General features: G+C 40.2%; 2 protein-coding genes across 4 annotated transcripts in view; both read right to left on the reverse strand.

Moving 5' to 3' along the window:
• ATF1 (activating transcription factor 1) overlaps positions 1-6240 on the reverse strand; it is a 31480-nt gene extending 25240 nt beyond the window's left edge. The window contains exon 1 of one of the 3 annotated variants that reach the window (XM_026659578.2): positions 5841-6240. In XM_026659578.2, coding sequence (XP_026515363.1) covers positions 5841-5876 — 36 coding nt within the window. In that variant the 5' untranslated portion in view covers positions 5877-6240. Of the gene's footprint in view, positions 1-4157; positions 4220-5840 lie in introns of those variants that run through there. The other 2 variants (XM_026659579.2, XM_026659580.2) reach the window with 2 other exon arrangements.
• A 5658-nt stretch (positions 6241-11898) lies between these two features.
• DIP2B (disco interacting protein 2 homolog B) overlaps positions 11899-16699 on the reverse strand; it is a 57212-nt gene continuing 52411 nt past the window's right edge. Inside the window, exon 36 of the mRNA XM_024214749.2 lies at positions 11899-16062. Coding sequence (XP_024070517.2) covers positions 15810-16062 — 253 coding nt within the window. The 3' untranslated portion in view covers positions 11899-15809. The remainder of the gene's footprint in view (positions 16063-16699) is intronic.

Here is a 16699-nt window from a genome sequence, read left to right on the forward strand (position 1 = left end):
GTACTTTATGCAGCTTTAACTTTTACAAAATTAAATTGAAGATATGTAAAGAAAGTTTTAGGGAAACAGATTCCTGAAGTCCCAGCCGTAAGCTTGACAGACAACTTTTTCACAAGCAAAGGCAGTTAATCAAAGTCTTATTTTTTTGCACATTAGGTGCTTCTAAAAAGCGGGCATCCAACAGACAGTGACAGGTACTTGAACCCAAAAGAAGGCTGATCTACAGTTTCCTTGAAATCAGTAAAAGATAAATGCGATATGACAGGATATCCTTGCAAATGCAAGCCAGGAAGTAGGAGAGGAGTCTTCAATTAATTATCATTTATTTGTATGACAGTAGTGGCTAGGGGTATCAGGTATGGTTCATGGACATATTGTGCAAAAACAACAAGGAGTCTGGTGGCACCTTAAAGACTAACAGATTTATTTGGGCATAAGCTTTCGTGGGTAAATCACCACTTCTTCAGATGCAGTTTTACCCATGAAAGCTTATGCCCAAATAAATCTGTTAGTCTTTAAGGTGCCACCAGACTCCTTGTTGTTTTTGTGGATACAGACTAACACGGCTACCCCCTGATACTGGACATATTGTGCTAGGTGCTGTATAAACACACAACAGAGACAGTTTCTGCCCTAAGGAGCTTACAGATCTAAGCAGAAGATGAGAGAGAACAGATGGATGAAACAGACAGGTGGAACACAAGAAAACAACGAGACAACCAAAACCTCTGGGGACCACTCACTGAGATCAGCATCTTCAAGGCAATAATAAAAGAACCAAGGCCATAATCAAGGTATTGTCAAGTTTGGGGCAAGAAGTAAATTGCACAAACCACAAAGGGGTAATTTTCCTTATCTCTAAATAGTAGTCCACCACATGTGTCTGAAAGCAACAGGAATTCTGGTTTAGAGAAAAAATAAATATTGCTCTAGACACTGACCAATTCTTCTAGAGATGTTTAGGTGGGCCCAGAAAGAGCTATATTAGGATTTTAAGATTCCTTGATACTTAATTTCCCTTATTAGTCATCTACAGACCTACATTTGTTAAGGCTTATCCACAAAAAAGGTTATGTTACATTGAGCATAAAGGACTCACATTTAAAAGAACAGAGTATTAACAAGTGCCCCCACCCTTCAACCTGGTGTTAACAACATACAGAGAAAGCATACTGAAAACTAAATACTGAATAACTGAACTTTTAATTACTATTGAATTATTATTAGACAACAAAAGTTATGTAATTACTTTGACATCAAATAATTCATATAAATCAGTAAATAATATGGGGAGGAACTGGCCCCACACAATTAATTTAGACACTAATTGATTGGTTCTTCTTGGTTATGCTCTTAATGTAATTGATCTCCAAAGTATGAGACTCCAATTCTCCCTGTTATAATCTTCCAAGTAAATAATGTATAATTAATACTTTCAGACGAGGACATTGGGGTTTCAGAAAGGATATTCTCCCTAAAAGGCTCAGTGCGGGCCTGCATTGTATGAAAGTGGAGTTAACATGGTGAGGATACTGGGAATGTGTCGACATGCTGGCCTCTGGCCGGCATCCTGAAGTAACACGTAGGAGGAGCATCAGTGAAATTAAGACATGAACATCAGATGTGTCTGACGACTGAAGACATCGTGGGGAGATATGGGTCCTGTGTGTGTTGGGCCCAGCAAAGGCCTGCGCTGAGGAGTAATATGGAGTCACTCCTGGCTAGTGCAAGGGAGGAATATGGACACATGTTGTGCCCAGTGAGTCTGCACTGGGGCAACATGAGGCTACCACAAGGTGGGCGCGAAGAGTATTCTGGAAAAATGGGCCGCGCAAGCTTGTGTTGCAGATGTGGGGCCCTGTGAGGCAGGGATACAGGAAACTTGTGAGATATGCTGGGCCCCAAAAGGGCTGGTGTGAGATGATGCAGGGTGTGGGTGAGGTGTGGGCAGCACATTCGTACATTATGGGTAACGCAGGATGCCGGGATGGGATACAGGGTGTGTGAGAGACGTGGGCAGCGCATATGTGCACTATGGTGACACAGTGCTTATGAGGGTGGAGCGAGGGGATACAGGGCGTGAGTGACACACGAGCAATACATGTGTATATTATGGGCAATTCAGGGCATTACAAAGCTGGTGTGAGGGGACGCGGGGCTTGAGGTGAACGATGCGTACCTATGTTATGGGCAATACAGGGCATCACAAATCTGGTGTGTGTGGACGCAGGACGTGAGGTGAGCGATGTGTACCTATGTTATGGGCAATACAGGGCATCACAAAGCTGGTGTGTGGACACAGGGCGTGAGGTGAGCGATGCGTACCTATGTTACAGGCAATTCAGGGCATTACAAAGCTGGTGTGAGGTGAGCGATGCGTACCTACGTTATAGGCAATACAGGGCATCACAAAGCTGGTGTGAGGGGACGCAGGGCGTGAGGTGAGCGATGCGTACCTATGTTATGGGCAATTCAGGGCATTACAAAGCTGGTGTGTGGACACAGGGCGTGAGGTGAGCGATGCGTACCTATGTTATAGGCAATACAGGGCATCACAAATCTGGTGTGTGTGGACGCAGGACGTGAGGTGAGCGATGCGTACCTATGTTACAGGCAATTCAGGGCATTACAAAGCTGGTGTGTGGACACAGGGCGTGAGGTGAGCGATGCGTACCTATGTTACAGGCAATACAGGGCATCACAAAGCTGGTGTGTGGACGCAGGGCATGAGGTGAGCGATGCGTACCTACGTTATGGGCAATACAGGGCATTACAAAGCTGGTGTGTGGACACAGGGCATGAGGTGAGCGATGCGTACCTATGTTATAGGCAATACAGGTCATCACAAAGCTGGTGTGTGGACGCAGGGCGTGAGGTGAGCGATGCGTACCTATGTTATGGGCAATTCAGGGCATTACAAAGCTGGTGTGAGGGGACGCAGGGCGTGAGGTGAGCGATGCGTACCTATGTTACAGGCAATACAGGGCATCACAAAGCTGGTGTGTGGACACAGGGCGTGAGGTGAGCGATGCGTACCTATGTTATAGGCAATACAGGTCATCACAAAGCTGGTGTGTGGACGCAGGGCGTGAGGTGAGCGATGCGTACCTATGTTATGGGCAATACAGGGCATTACAAAGCTGGTGTGTGGACACAGGGCGTGAGGTGAGCGATGCGTACCTATGTTATAGGCAATACAGGTCATCACAAAGCTGGTGTGTGGACACAGGGCATGAGGTGAGCGATGCGTACCTATGTTATAGGCAATACAGGTCATCACAAAGCTGGTGTGTGTGGACGCAGGACGTGAGGTGAGCGATGCGTACCTATGTTATAGGCAATACAGGTCATCACAAATCTGGTGTGTGTGGACACAGGGCGTGAGGTGAGCGATGCGTACCTATGTTATGGGCAATTCAGGGCATTACAAAGCTGGTGTGAGGGGACGCAGGGCGTGAGGTGAGCGATGCGTACCTATGTTATAGGCAATACAGGGCATCACAAAGCTGGTGTGTGGACACAGGGCACGACAACTGTACGTTGAGGTGACACGGGGCCCCCTAGGGTAGGGTGACCAGACAGCAAGTGTGAAAGATCGGGACGGGGGTGGGGGGAAATTGGCACCTATATAAGAAAACGCCCCAAATATCAGGGCTGTCCCTATAAAATCGGGACCCCTGGTCCGTCCCCCTACCCTGGGGGCAGGCCTGAGGGGATGCGGGCGCGGACAAGGCGCGCCCTGCTGTGCTGCTGGGGACATGGGGGCCGAGCTGGGCACGACGGGTATATGGCGGGAGTGAGCCGTGGGGGGCTTGTGGGCTCCGGGGCCACGGGCGAGGCCCCGCGGGGCGGCCTGTGAGGGGAGACAGGGCGGGGGCTGAGCAACGAGTCCAGCGCGGCGAGGAGGGGGAGGGGGCCGAGCACCTGCCTCGCCCACGCCCCCAGGGGAGGGGACCTGTGCGAGCCTCAGACTCCCCTCCCCCAACCCCTGGGCGCGAGGCTGTCGCGCGCTCGCTCAGCAGCTGAGTCCATCGCGTCCGCGCCGCCTAGTTAGTCCCTTCCCCCTCCCTTCCCTTCGCGCTCCTTGATTCGATCGCGTCCGCCGCCCTTCCCGCTCGCGCCCTGATTGAGTCGTTCGCGGTCGCGTCCGCTCTTACCTCAGAGGCCCAGAGGCCGCGCCGCCCTCCTCGCGCCGCGAGAACCCAGCCGCCGCTGCCTCCGCCTCAGGAAACCGGCGCCGCCGGCATCGTAAACACAGCAGGCCCGGCCGGGACGCTCGAGGTGGGCGGGCTGCAACCATAGAGTCAACCGGAGGCCTGGGCTAGAGATTCCGACTATAGAGTTCCCCGCCTAGAGCGCCTTTCAGGGCATCCCTAAGGACGCACCATAGATTTCCGGAGGTCTAAGTGACGTCGACGTCCCTCCGAGTCCTCCTCAACCGCCCACAGACTCTTCCCGCCGAGCTGGGGGCAGGCCACGCTAGAGCGCGGTACAGAGGGGGACGGGCCTGCTAGGCCAGAGCATCGGCCAAGCCGCCGCCATCTTTGTGCCTAGGGAGGGGAAATCCCCCGTTGCTCCGCAGGGCCACGCTCCAGCCCTCAGGCGCCTGGCGCGGCGCGTAGCATGGGGACAGGGCATCCCCACACCCGTCCTGGTAGCCATCGTCGCAGCTCGGGGTGCTGTTCATGGGTCAGCCGTTGAGTCGTCGCAGCGCCATCGACCGCCTGCCAGAGTATAGTGCTGAGGGGCTGCGCAATGGCCTCAGCCCAACCCTGCTCCCCATGGCATGAAACTCACTGCAGCAATACTGGGCATTGCTGCTGCACAGAAGTGGCACAACTCAAAGCATCTCTCTCACCCACAGAAGTTGGTCCAATAAAATATGACCTCGTCCACCTTGTCTTTCTAATACAGTAGAACCTCAGTTATGAACACTAGCATTATGAACTGACTGGTCAACCACACACCTCATTTGGAACCCAGAAGTACACAATCAGGCACCAGCCACACCACCCTCCTCTGCCCAAAAGCAAATACTATACAGCATAGTACTGCCTTCAATTCAAGTAGGTGGGGCACAAAAAAAGAATTGACAAGGTAAGGAAAAACTGTGCTTGTTTCATTTAAATTAAGAGGGTTAAAAGCATTTTTCTTCTGCATAGTAAAGTATCAAAGCTCAATGGTCAATGTTCCGTTGCAAACTTTTGAAAAAGTTATGTACAACCTCAATTTTCAAGGGGTTCATAACTATGAGGTCTTATTGCACCCTGGGACAAACATATCCTGAACCTGCAGATGTTCAAAACATTGCCATTCCACAGCGAGAGAAAGTTGTGGGACTTCATGGCATCTGACACCTCATTCAGGCTGCATGAGAACATCAGGCACTCTAGAGAAGTGTAGTTGTAGTCAACTGTTTTGGAGTCCTGATACGATACCTATTGCACTGTCCCCTTGAGCTCCCTCCACCTGTTGTCTTTTGTGTAGAGTGGAAGCTGGTTAGGGTAGTGAGCATCATTTTATTGTGAGTGGTGTAGTGCAATAGGGTACCAGTTTATGATTGGAGCCTGTAGGTATTGCAGTATAATCAAAAACAGGACATTGGTTCACCAAGAGAAGATTCTCCAAGCAGTCTCTCTCCCCACCCTGTTCCTTCCCACAGAGTAATCTGCTAGATCCTCAAGACCTCCTTCACCTTGAGATTGTTTTTATAGCAAACAAATTTAATTTCCAGACTCCAACCAGATAAGTAAACTACGAGCATAGAGGTACTGAAAGAAAGACCATCCAAACAATACTGAGAAACAGACAGATGGAACCCAAGCAATGTTCTAACGCACCTGTCTACTGTAATTCCAGAATTTCCCAATCAGCATAGAGAGATATAATCAGCAAGGTGTTAATAATAAAAAGGCTCTGCTTGAAGAACAAAATAAAGCCGGTCGATAATCAAAAGAAAAGCTCCCTCCAGGAGAAAAAAAAATAACTACACATTTTCCTACTAAATTGTTTAGTGTTGCTGTGCTCTGTTAAACAGCTGCTGATTTCTATCACAAAGGTTCAATTTCAGTGGTTGGCAAAGCAATTCTTTTTTATGTACTTACGTTGACAAATGTTTTCTTTCAAAATGTCACAGCACTATTCAGCATTTTGGTGGTAGAAGAGACTCCAAAACCCCAGCTTTTGCTCTAGCCTGATTTTTAAGTCTGTCATCAGTGGAAATTAGTTATTTTATTTACAACATACCTCTATTATAGCTTTTTATATACATTTTAATATCAATTTGATAAAACTACCTCTTATAAAGATTAAACCAGTGGCTCTCAACCTTTCCAGACTACTGTACCCCTTTCAAGAGTCTGATTTGTCTTAGGTACCCCCAAGTTTTACCTCACTTTAAAACTTACAAAATTAGACATAAAAATACAAGTGTCACAGCACACTATTACCAAAAAATTGCTTTTTCATTTTTACCATACAATTATAAAATAAATCAATTAAAATGTAAATACATTTCAATTGATAGTATACAGAGCCATATAAACAAATAATTGTCTATGAAATTTTAGTTTGTACTTACTTCTCTAGTGTTTTTTATGTAGCCTGTTGTAAAACTAGGCAAATATCTAGATGAGTTGATGTACTCCCTCGAAGACCTCTGAGTACCCTCAGGGGTACACATACCCCTGGTTTTAGAACCACTGGATTAAACCACTGTGACACAATAATAATCTTTAATATCACAAGCATGGTTAATTGCAATTTGTTAGTAATGAAGTAGTGTCTCAATAAGAGAAAGTGGAAAGCCAATGCAATCGATGACAATGTTAACATGTTACTTAACAGATGGCATCTGTAACAATGCTTTCTGATGGTTCTCAAAATTTGCCCCTTCCTTACAGCTGATGCCTTGATAGCATAAAGTTGCAATATTGTTCTTTAGTTCTAGGTTTGCATAAAGGTCAACTAATGCACTGTAGGCAGTGCAAACAGATTGCACAAGAACATGAAAAAGCCTACACAACTCGCCTAACAGGTTGCTGAAAGAAAGAAAAACCTCCAGTAGCGAGAAATAATTATTTAAATATAACACCAAATAATTACAATTGACTTTGTCCGGAGACCTTCTGTACAGCTTGATCCCTTTGCATTTCATATACAAGAAATCACTCATACCAAAACAAAAATAAAAGCATTTAATTTTATTTTGCAGCTGAAATATGAAAAAAGGAATCAGACGTGCCAATCAGACATTAATAAAGCAAAACATCAAATATTGCCACAAAATTATTATACTTAATTTAATGGTGGTTAACACCTAATCCATCAGAATTTAAATACAGTAACAAACTAATACCAGAAAATATATTTCCTTTAAATATATGTATGTCTGTAATACAATGATGTGCAATTATAAGCAATTCTTGTTAGACAGACTTTTTTTTTTAAACACTATTATTGTTTCAATACAGTTTAAAATAGAGGAAAGTTACATCACTGAAAATAGACCTGGGTTTCTATTTAGCCTCATTGCATAGTAAAGGTGGCTTTAGATTAAGAGCAGAGATCAAACATGTAAATGTAACAATACTATCTTTTTGCTAACATTCTTACTCTAAGATTGAAAAACACATACAGATTGCTACCTTTTTTGTCTGCATAAATAATCTCAAAGAAAAATTAATAAAAGTTGCAAGTGGTGGTTAGTACAGTACATTGTGAGTAACATTCCCTTTCTGTTCACAGTGATTCTTTCACAGCTACGTTTAGGGTCCCAATCACAGAGTTTAGCTATTTACTGTAATGGAAGCAGTGTCAAGCTTGATCCACATATAATTGAAGTCAGGAGGAGTCTTTCCACTGACTTCAATGAGTGTTGGAGCAGGTCCACAAAGGCTAGCATGTAATTACATTGAATAGAATGTAAATACTTTTCAGTTTGTGTGTACATAAGCCGGACACCCTCCACAGCTGCCAGCAACACACAGATCAAGTGTTCCGATAACAAAATGGTAACTATGACAAAGCTCATGATCTGATGTCATCAGACCTTGAGGCATGTCACCCTTTACCCTTGTTCCTGTGTTTTATGTTTTTAATATTTACATTAGTTGGATATGTTTTATCTTTATTATATATTAAAAGTTTAACAGGAATTGACTTTTAAAATCAGTCCCTTCCCAGTTATTTTCTTTTTTATATTCTTTATCATTCTTGTTAAATTTGGGATTTAAACAAAAGATTAAAATATTTCATTTGCATTTCACTTGTTAGTTCTGAAGCTCAGATGCTAAGACTAATCACTCATTTTTTTCAGTTAGTTTCTAGTAGTAAATTTTACTTTCCTGCACTAACATTATGCTGTGTTGTGTTACAAATAATGGAAAGGAATTTTTTTTAATTGTTAGTTTAATTTTAAAATATAACTAAAATATTTTTACTGGATATAGGTTTTACAGAAGCTATTTCTTCACTTCCAAAACTCTAAATTTGGGGACAAATTTGACATGACATTGACCCTTTAAATTAAAATATTGTACAAAAAGTCCTTTTTGCCTTAATGTGTACAAAATTGTTTGTAAAAGGTTTGCTATTAAAGGAACAAAACACATGGGTATTTGGTTTGTTTCAGACTTCTAGTTCTATGTTAAAGCAATTATAAAACACCTCATTGCTCCATGTGGCTGGTGAGGGGGCTGAATTGTAGCTGTAGATGTGACTAAGACAAGCAACAGAAACCTAAATTTTCGTCATCTGAATACTACAACCCTACCATGAAAGGTCTACAAAGAGGTTTGGAGGATTGCCTTTACATTTAATGTAATGTAGTTACAACTGTGAATCTAAATTTCTGAAGACATCCTAGTAATGATATATGGGGAGGCTGTAAAAAAAACAGACAATTAATGCCAGACTCTTTCTCCAACACCATTTTGATATGCATTTCATATTGGAAGCAGTAGCTTGCTTTACTGCAAGACATCTTGGCACACTGTCCTACTGCAGGCTCATTTTAGTATACACAGGAGACAGACCCCACAGAGTAATAACCTTTATAGTGCTGGTCATGGGCAAGATTCATGGCACTTCTGGTATTGGACAGGCTATACAATATCAAAAATTAGGTTCCATTGATTGTGTAATAAAACAAATATTGGCTGGAGGTTTCACCTTGTACTGGAAAACTATTGCCCATTAATTTTAAACAGTGGCTCTAATGTACAATAGTTAATTACTGGCCACTTTTTCAACCCCTGAATTTTTCCCATAATAAGATTAAAGCACAAAATATGGGATAAAATTTTATGTGCAGTTTTACACTTTTGTTATCCCTCAGTTTTGATTTGCTTAAACAACTATAATTCCAAGATACTGCCTGACTTTTCCAGGCAATAGAGTCTCTCTCTCACACAGAGCCCAAAAAACAATGAACATTCTTGGGAGGGTTTACATCACTTGTTCATAAGAAAACAGTTTGAGATTTTTTTGAAAAAGAAAAATATGTAAAATATTGCAAATAGAAAAATGCTTTGTTAATATGTCCTCAGTATTTTTTTTTTTAATTCCTTTTGAAACTACAACTCAAACTCTAAATTCTCAAGAATCTGTTTAGTCAAAGACAACTCTTGAGCAGTACTGTGTAAAGTATTGCCGGAGGAATAAGTACTAATGTTACAATATATTGCTATAATACCTCACCAGTATATAAGCATATCTTGATAGTACTGTTGTAACCAAAACTGAAAGTGTCCTCAAATCACCCAACAAATTTAGGTAACTGAAATCTAAGCCCACTTCTTGAAAGGCATGATAAAAGGAATTAGAAAATAAAAAGAGTAACATAACTAATAAAGTACTAACCATTGCAGTCATGCTGGATACCTGTATGATTCCAGACTGTCTAGTCAGATTAATTATCCTTTTATATTTACATAGTTCCCCCACACAACCAAGATTGAATAAATCGTGTCCCCTAGAAATAGGAGAAAATTACAAAAATACACCTTAAATTGTGTATTTTATTTTGATTTTATATCAAGCTAAACTGTGTGAAAAAGGCTTTCTGGAAAGGGAATGTGTTAATATTAAAAAAAGGAGGACTGCCATTTAGGGTTTTTGGAAAAGCCTGTTTGGATATATCTACACACACATTTTATACACACAGTAGAGCTGGATAATAAAAATTATAAATACTTTGGTAAAGCGAGATTATTTACATCTACAGATACTTGAAGTAGATAAGATTTCCTTCAACACAATCTCTATCGTTCATTTTTGACAGCAGGGATTATTCAGTGTTGAATCTCAGATGATGCCAAATGTCCTATCTCATCTCTCTGTAGAAAACCATATGTAGCTGTTCTATCATGGCAGCTGGCCAAAGAAAAAGTTTAAGGGTGGGGAATATTAACAGTGTTGTTTTTTTCCCCTCCTAGGTTTTAAAATTAATACCACAAAATAGTCTACATTCTTTCCAACTGTACTGTTATTTTTATCCTGTATATGTCAATGGTTGTTTTCAATATCCCTTACAGTATATTAAGAGGAGATAAATGGCATAAAAATGTTCCCTGACAAATAAATGGAGCCAACAGGTATAGTCCAAGGTCAAGAAAGACACTTAATACGTCTGACAATGTAAACTGTGTTCAATAATACAAATAACGTCCATAACAATTAATAGTACAGTGTTTAAATTAAGTCAAAGATAATATACCTTAGTTAAAAAAGGAGTTTATATTTCAAAAGTCCACATTTCCTAAAATCTTGTGGAACATGATAGTGAGCGCAAACAGTGAAAGCACCCTTACAAATTTGTAATTATGCTAAAAGTCACACCACAAATTGCATCGTTCTAAACCAGATTGCAGGAAGGCTGAGCTTTCACAAATTTATTCACAAAGTGAAATGAAACTGTATATTCGCTGTTTGAATAGGCTGGTTTCCTCATTGGCTGAAGCACCAAACATGTTCAAGGGCAATCAGAAATCAGCTTTTCAGTTAAGGTACAGTAAATTGTGTTCCACTGGTATATATTTTCTAGATAAACAATTTAGCATAATAATAAACTTGAACACAGGATAAGTGATTCCTTAAATTAATTGTTTTACTTCAAAATTCATTTATTATGGATATGAAAACTTCATGTCAGGAGAAAGTAGCCTTAGTAAACCACTTACGGGATGGATCCTGTAACTTGCCGAGTGCCCTCAACTCACAGTGATTTCAGTGGGATTCGCAAGGTGCTCAGCATTTTGCTGAATTGGACCTTTAGTTATACAAGTTAAATATCTGAGTGAGATTTTCAAATGCACTCAGCATTGGCCTAACTCTGCTCCCACTGAAGTGTAATGCTGAACACATTTTAAAATCCCACATGAAAGCTTTAATTTTTTTCTTAATATAAACAATTAATAAGATAAAATATTTTGAGATTGATCAATAACAATTTTTTATAACCTACTTATCAGAAATTTCAATCTAATATGTCTCATTCTAAACAAAAGCCAAGTGTTGATCTATTTTCAATAATTTAAGAACAAATCACCGTTCAAAGTAAAATATTAAAAGTAAGTGTGTATGTTTTGATTGCACATTAGTCCTCCCTCACCCAATGGATCTCAACTACAATCTGATCTGAAAGGATACAGGGGCCCAGTACTTTACGTCTGCACACCTTTGATTTGATGGAAGTTGAGAGCGCTCAGTTCCTCACAGGTTCAGGTTGCTAGCACTGTGCAATACAGCAGGTTTTGCATATATCAGTGCATGCAAACAATTTAATCCATTTGAAAAATGCTTTCATTCTCCCAAATTCACCAGAACAAGTAACAACCAATGTTCACTTCCTCAAGGAAAAAGTTTAGAGAGACAGCAGATGAAGAACTAAGAAAGCAATCAGGCATCAATATTTATTAACACAAGACAAAGGAAACACAATCAATGCGTTAATGGAACACTGTCCAGCCAGGTGTTAAATTTAAAAATGTATATCTACTCTAATTTCAAATAAATAAAAAACCTTTATACATAATTACATAATGTTGTAGTCTGAATTTGACAATGGTAAATATGTTGACAGTAATTAAAGAAAAATTACATTTAGGCTAAAAATGTAATCTTGTTTTTACAATTTTATCTCCAGGACAATTAGTATGACCCAACTTAATTACACAGTTATCAGAAGTACAGTGCAAGTGTTAACAGACTTAGACTTATTTAAGTACTGCAATTTTATGCCACAAATACTTTTGCTAGGGCAGTAATCATACAACAGTAAGGTGTATAAAAACTTTTTAGTTCAGGGGTAACGGTTCTCAGGGTACATTGCAGCTCTCAACTCAGATTCATGGCATGGACACTAATGGGATGTTTATTTGCTTCTGCAACTGGATGAACTGCAAAAAGACAAACTGGAGTAGAGAGCTGAACAGGAGTAGGTTTGCCCCTTTGGACTCATTGCTGGATTGGGGGGCAAGAGGGGAGGCAAATCCAGCTCTGAACAGGAATAGCTAATGTCAAAGCCTTTGGTGGCCAGCCAAGTTCCTTAAGCTAAATGTCAAGAGTCATTCACTTAGGGGATTCTTCCCTAGTACAATGAGAAAATATTTTAGGGTGAATTGGTTACATCTCAAGGCTCTCCCAAAATGTATCAAATGAGTTGTTAATCAGTTTGGAAGAGCATCACTGTGCTCCCAAACTCAAGGAGGCATCAGCGACTAATACCTAGTGCTGTATAACTAGTTATTTACAGGGGTGTTGTAATGATTAGATTATATCCCCATCTATAGATTTGCCAGCTGAGGCAGTGAAATGACTTGCCCAAGGCAACACCGCAAGTCAGCAGCAAAACTGTTATTAGAATCCAGGACTTCCTGACACCCAGCCCCATGTTCATTCCGCTAACACACGCTTCTTCCTATTTTGCTGAACACGCTCAGAAGCATCCAGTAATGTCAAAGTTGGCCACTTCTATATGCTACTTATCAGGAAACAAGACTTGAGCACTGTGGGCACTTAGGGGACAAAGACCATAGATTACAATTTGAATTCATGAGTCCCTAGTCACAGAAATGTATGGATCAGAATACAGTTAATTAGAATCACACTACACTAGACATATTTAAAAACAATTATTCAGCTTCGAGAAATCCAAGCCGAGGTGGAGGAAGGAGAAATTAAAATGACTGAGCTTTTCAGTATTGAAGGGAGAACTTCAGCCTTCTAGATTGAAAATTCCAAAAAGTCACTCTGCACTGCACATATTAGCAATCCTTGATTAAATTCATATCACAAGACATTTGTGAATTTTTATTAATGCAAAATTACATAAGTGGAGAAACCCAATCAAAGAAGTTTCTAGAGTTGTGCTATGGTTCTCTCTCAGTGGACAAGGATTTAAAATTGACAAAACAATGCATCTAAAAAGTGAAGTAACTAGGATATGAAAAAAGCCTTTCAGAACTGTCTTCTCAAAAGTCAGGAGAACAAAGTGAAGCTGCATTGCAAACTTGCCATTCAAGGAAAGTGTGTAATAAAACGGGGAGATTCTCTCAAGGAGGTCAAGGCTGGTCATAGGCAATTTATATGCTGTTACCCAGCTGATCTACACTGGCATTTAATTTTTATCAGCAACGACTACACAGTTGTCCATTTCCTCATTTTTGCAGAGGATCTGTTAAAACCACATTCATATGGAGGCTTTGTACACTTCATATCTACCTAGCAGCATGACTGTGGAAATACTGTTGTTTTAAAATATCCACGAGGGTCTTATTTAAAAAAATCTAGGAATTTAACATCAACTCTTTAGAAAAGTAAATATTTAAGCTGCTTGTTTGTAAGGAATTCTCTCCCTGTGGTAGACCTGCCATAGTCAATGAAGATGTATCCTTCCACCTCTATGACAAGCAAATTAACCCTAAATATTTTCAGAATATATTCAGAGCTTTATATCTGAATTTTAACACGCCAGCCCTCAATGAAGAACTGTTATAAAGCATTCATAAGGAGGGGGGTTTCAAGTACAGAACCACGACTTGTTTACAGATGGCTGTCAGAGCAGCACTTAATATAGCTGTTATAGATTTGGATTTATACAAGTTTACATTATAAACCTTTATAAAAATTACCTAAACACACTGTATACTTGTTACAGGGGTAAATAATACATATTAAAATATTTTAAGCATGTATTTACATAACAGACCACAATTGGCCCAAAAAAGCTGTTACAATTTCTGCCATCAGGTCTTCTATGCTTCCAAAGTTTTGTTTTCTTAATCACATAAGAGAAAAAAAACAAGAAATCCAACTATGCTCAAATGCTGCTAAAGGTTAGATGAAAGAAAGATAGTTGATTCTGAAACCTTGTCTCTCCCTCAGCCCACCGTGCCAGAGGATTACAATCATTTCCAAACAGTTGGTCTTCTTGCACACTTTAAGGCTTCTGCTTTTCAGCGTTTATAAAGGCCGCAAACTGACCAACTATTTCGGGATGCTGTAATCTTGACTTTTTTGAAGATATTTCACTATGCATGCACTAGAAAAACATTATCCTTGCTTTCCGTTGCCACTCTGTCCCTCGTTTAAAAAAAAAAAAATCACATTGCTGATTTCAGCCAACTCCCTTCCAGAATTATCAAATTCTTTCTGGTGAATGCCTCAGGGAAATTCAGGGTATTTTCCATATAAAGCCTTTGTACACATTACATTTGCTGCTGTAACTGTGGGCACACTGGAATAAATTAAGGATGGAGCCACAATCCCAGCAATGAATTTAATTATTTTTGTCAATCTGTGCCATAATCTTAGCTTTTGTTTTTTTAAACACAAAGCTCCATAATGAGGGGAAGCTGAGGCTGTTCACACAAGTGTACAAATTTCAGTTAAGCATTCTGGAGATGCAGTACAGTTTCTATCAAATTTTTATTTTATTTTTAATGTTTCAAAAGCTTAAATACTTCAGCCTCATTTAGAAAGATGTGACTTAAAAACATAGGCTTCTACATACTATGACATATTCTGGCCAGCAATAAAAGACTACATACATACTGAATTAAGAAAACTTTTGTAAGATTTGCATTTCTCACATTAGTTGCCTAACCAAATGTAATTTATGTTAAGGACTTCAAAAATTAAAGTCCTCTACTTCAGATGTCATCATTACTTAAGCCAATTTTCTGTCTAAGTGAATTATGTATATTAATATTTACATTTTAAAAATATAGGCAAAATCCATTTTAAATTAAAGAAATATCTATACGAGTAAGTAATTCTTACTTTCAGGGGGTTATTGGATTTGGTCATAGCACAATTTTAAATAAGCAGTGAGATCCCATGGAACGAATAGCTACAGTACAGTTGCAAAGTACATTATATACTGGGGAACTGCAGGACTCGGATGACTCTTTTCTTAATAGTTTATTATCTTAAGTAAATAAACCCTCCCCTTATAGAATCATAAAACAGTATTAGATAAAAATACAAATATGTACAACAGATGAAAAAAGTAACACTACTGTAAAGGCCTTAGGAATTTTGTAACTCACACACTTGTCAACTTTGCATTGTCTATAAAGCTAATGTTCAGTAAACTGTTACAAACATTTTCCATTGTCTACCATATTTCCATTTGACCCTCAGTTGTTGATGTGATCATAATCCCACAGGATGAAATGAAGGGAATATGGTAGCGATCACAAACTTTACATCAAGTATTAGTACTTTTCACCAGCTTCATTTCTATAGTCACCATTGGTCATTTTAGTGGTCCTACAAAGTTTGTGAACATTATCCCCTCTACCCCATTACATGTTATACGCCACATAGATGGGATCTAATTGATCAGCCAGGAAACTGTCACGGAGATGCATCCGTTGTTTTTCTCCTCTGGAATTGATGGGAATAACTCCTGGATCCACCACCACCACAACTCCCACAATTAGGTAATGTTCTTCCAGAACCACATTGGTAACTAAAGGGACTAAATCCAGGGCTTCCTGTTCACAGCCGCATAGCTCCACAACTACCACCAGCAAGTTGGTCCATGTGAACACAGCACTGAAATTTAATAAAAAATATATATTTAATGCATATATTTTGTATAAACATGAAGTTACAAATCTTATTCCCCCTTCCTAGATCTTCCTCTTTTGTTCAGGTCCCCAGATATCATGGTGATGTACAAACAGTACACATACCAGAACTTTCCCTGTTGTTACATGACTGTTAGGTACCCAGTTCGTGGAAGGCAGATTTAGCATAATGCATATATAATGTAGCATATGTTTGAACTCTTCACACTTATCTGTGAGCAGACTACACATCCAGTGTCTTAGCAAGGAATGGTGGTAGTACACTGGGAGGAGTGAGAGGGAAAGCGTTGAGGAGCTGCATAAAGTTACACTTTGATTTTGAACAGGATTCCCAGCCACAGTCCTTTCTACATTTGGGAACAACTGCTCCTGTTTTCCTCTGCACAAGTCCTGGCTTATTCTATTGTTCACACAGCATAAGGCTCCAGGACAGTTTTTTCTTCATTCAGGCATATTAAGCGATTGTATTGGCTTTAAGATTTCTGAATTCCCTTCCCATTTGAAGCCATCCTTCTGAGGATGCAGGTGTCCTTCAAATAAATGAGTGGGAGCAAAAGAACAGAGGAAACTGTCGTCAAAGGCCACTGCAAATTTCAAACACT

This window comes from Terrapene carolina, unplaced genomic scaffold, assembly GCF_002925995.2.
Source record: "Terrapene carolina triunguis isolate 2854851 unplaced genomic scaffold, T_m_triunguis-2.0 Scaffold641, whole genome shotgun sequence".
NCBI lineage: Eukaryota > Metazoa > Chordata > Testudines > Emydidae > Terrapene > Terrapene triunguis.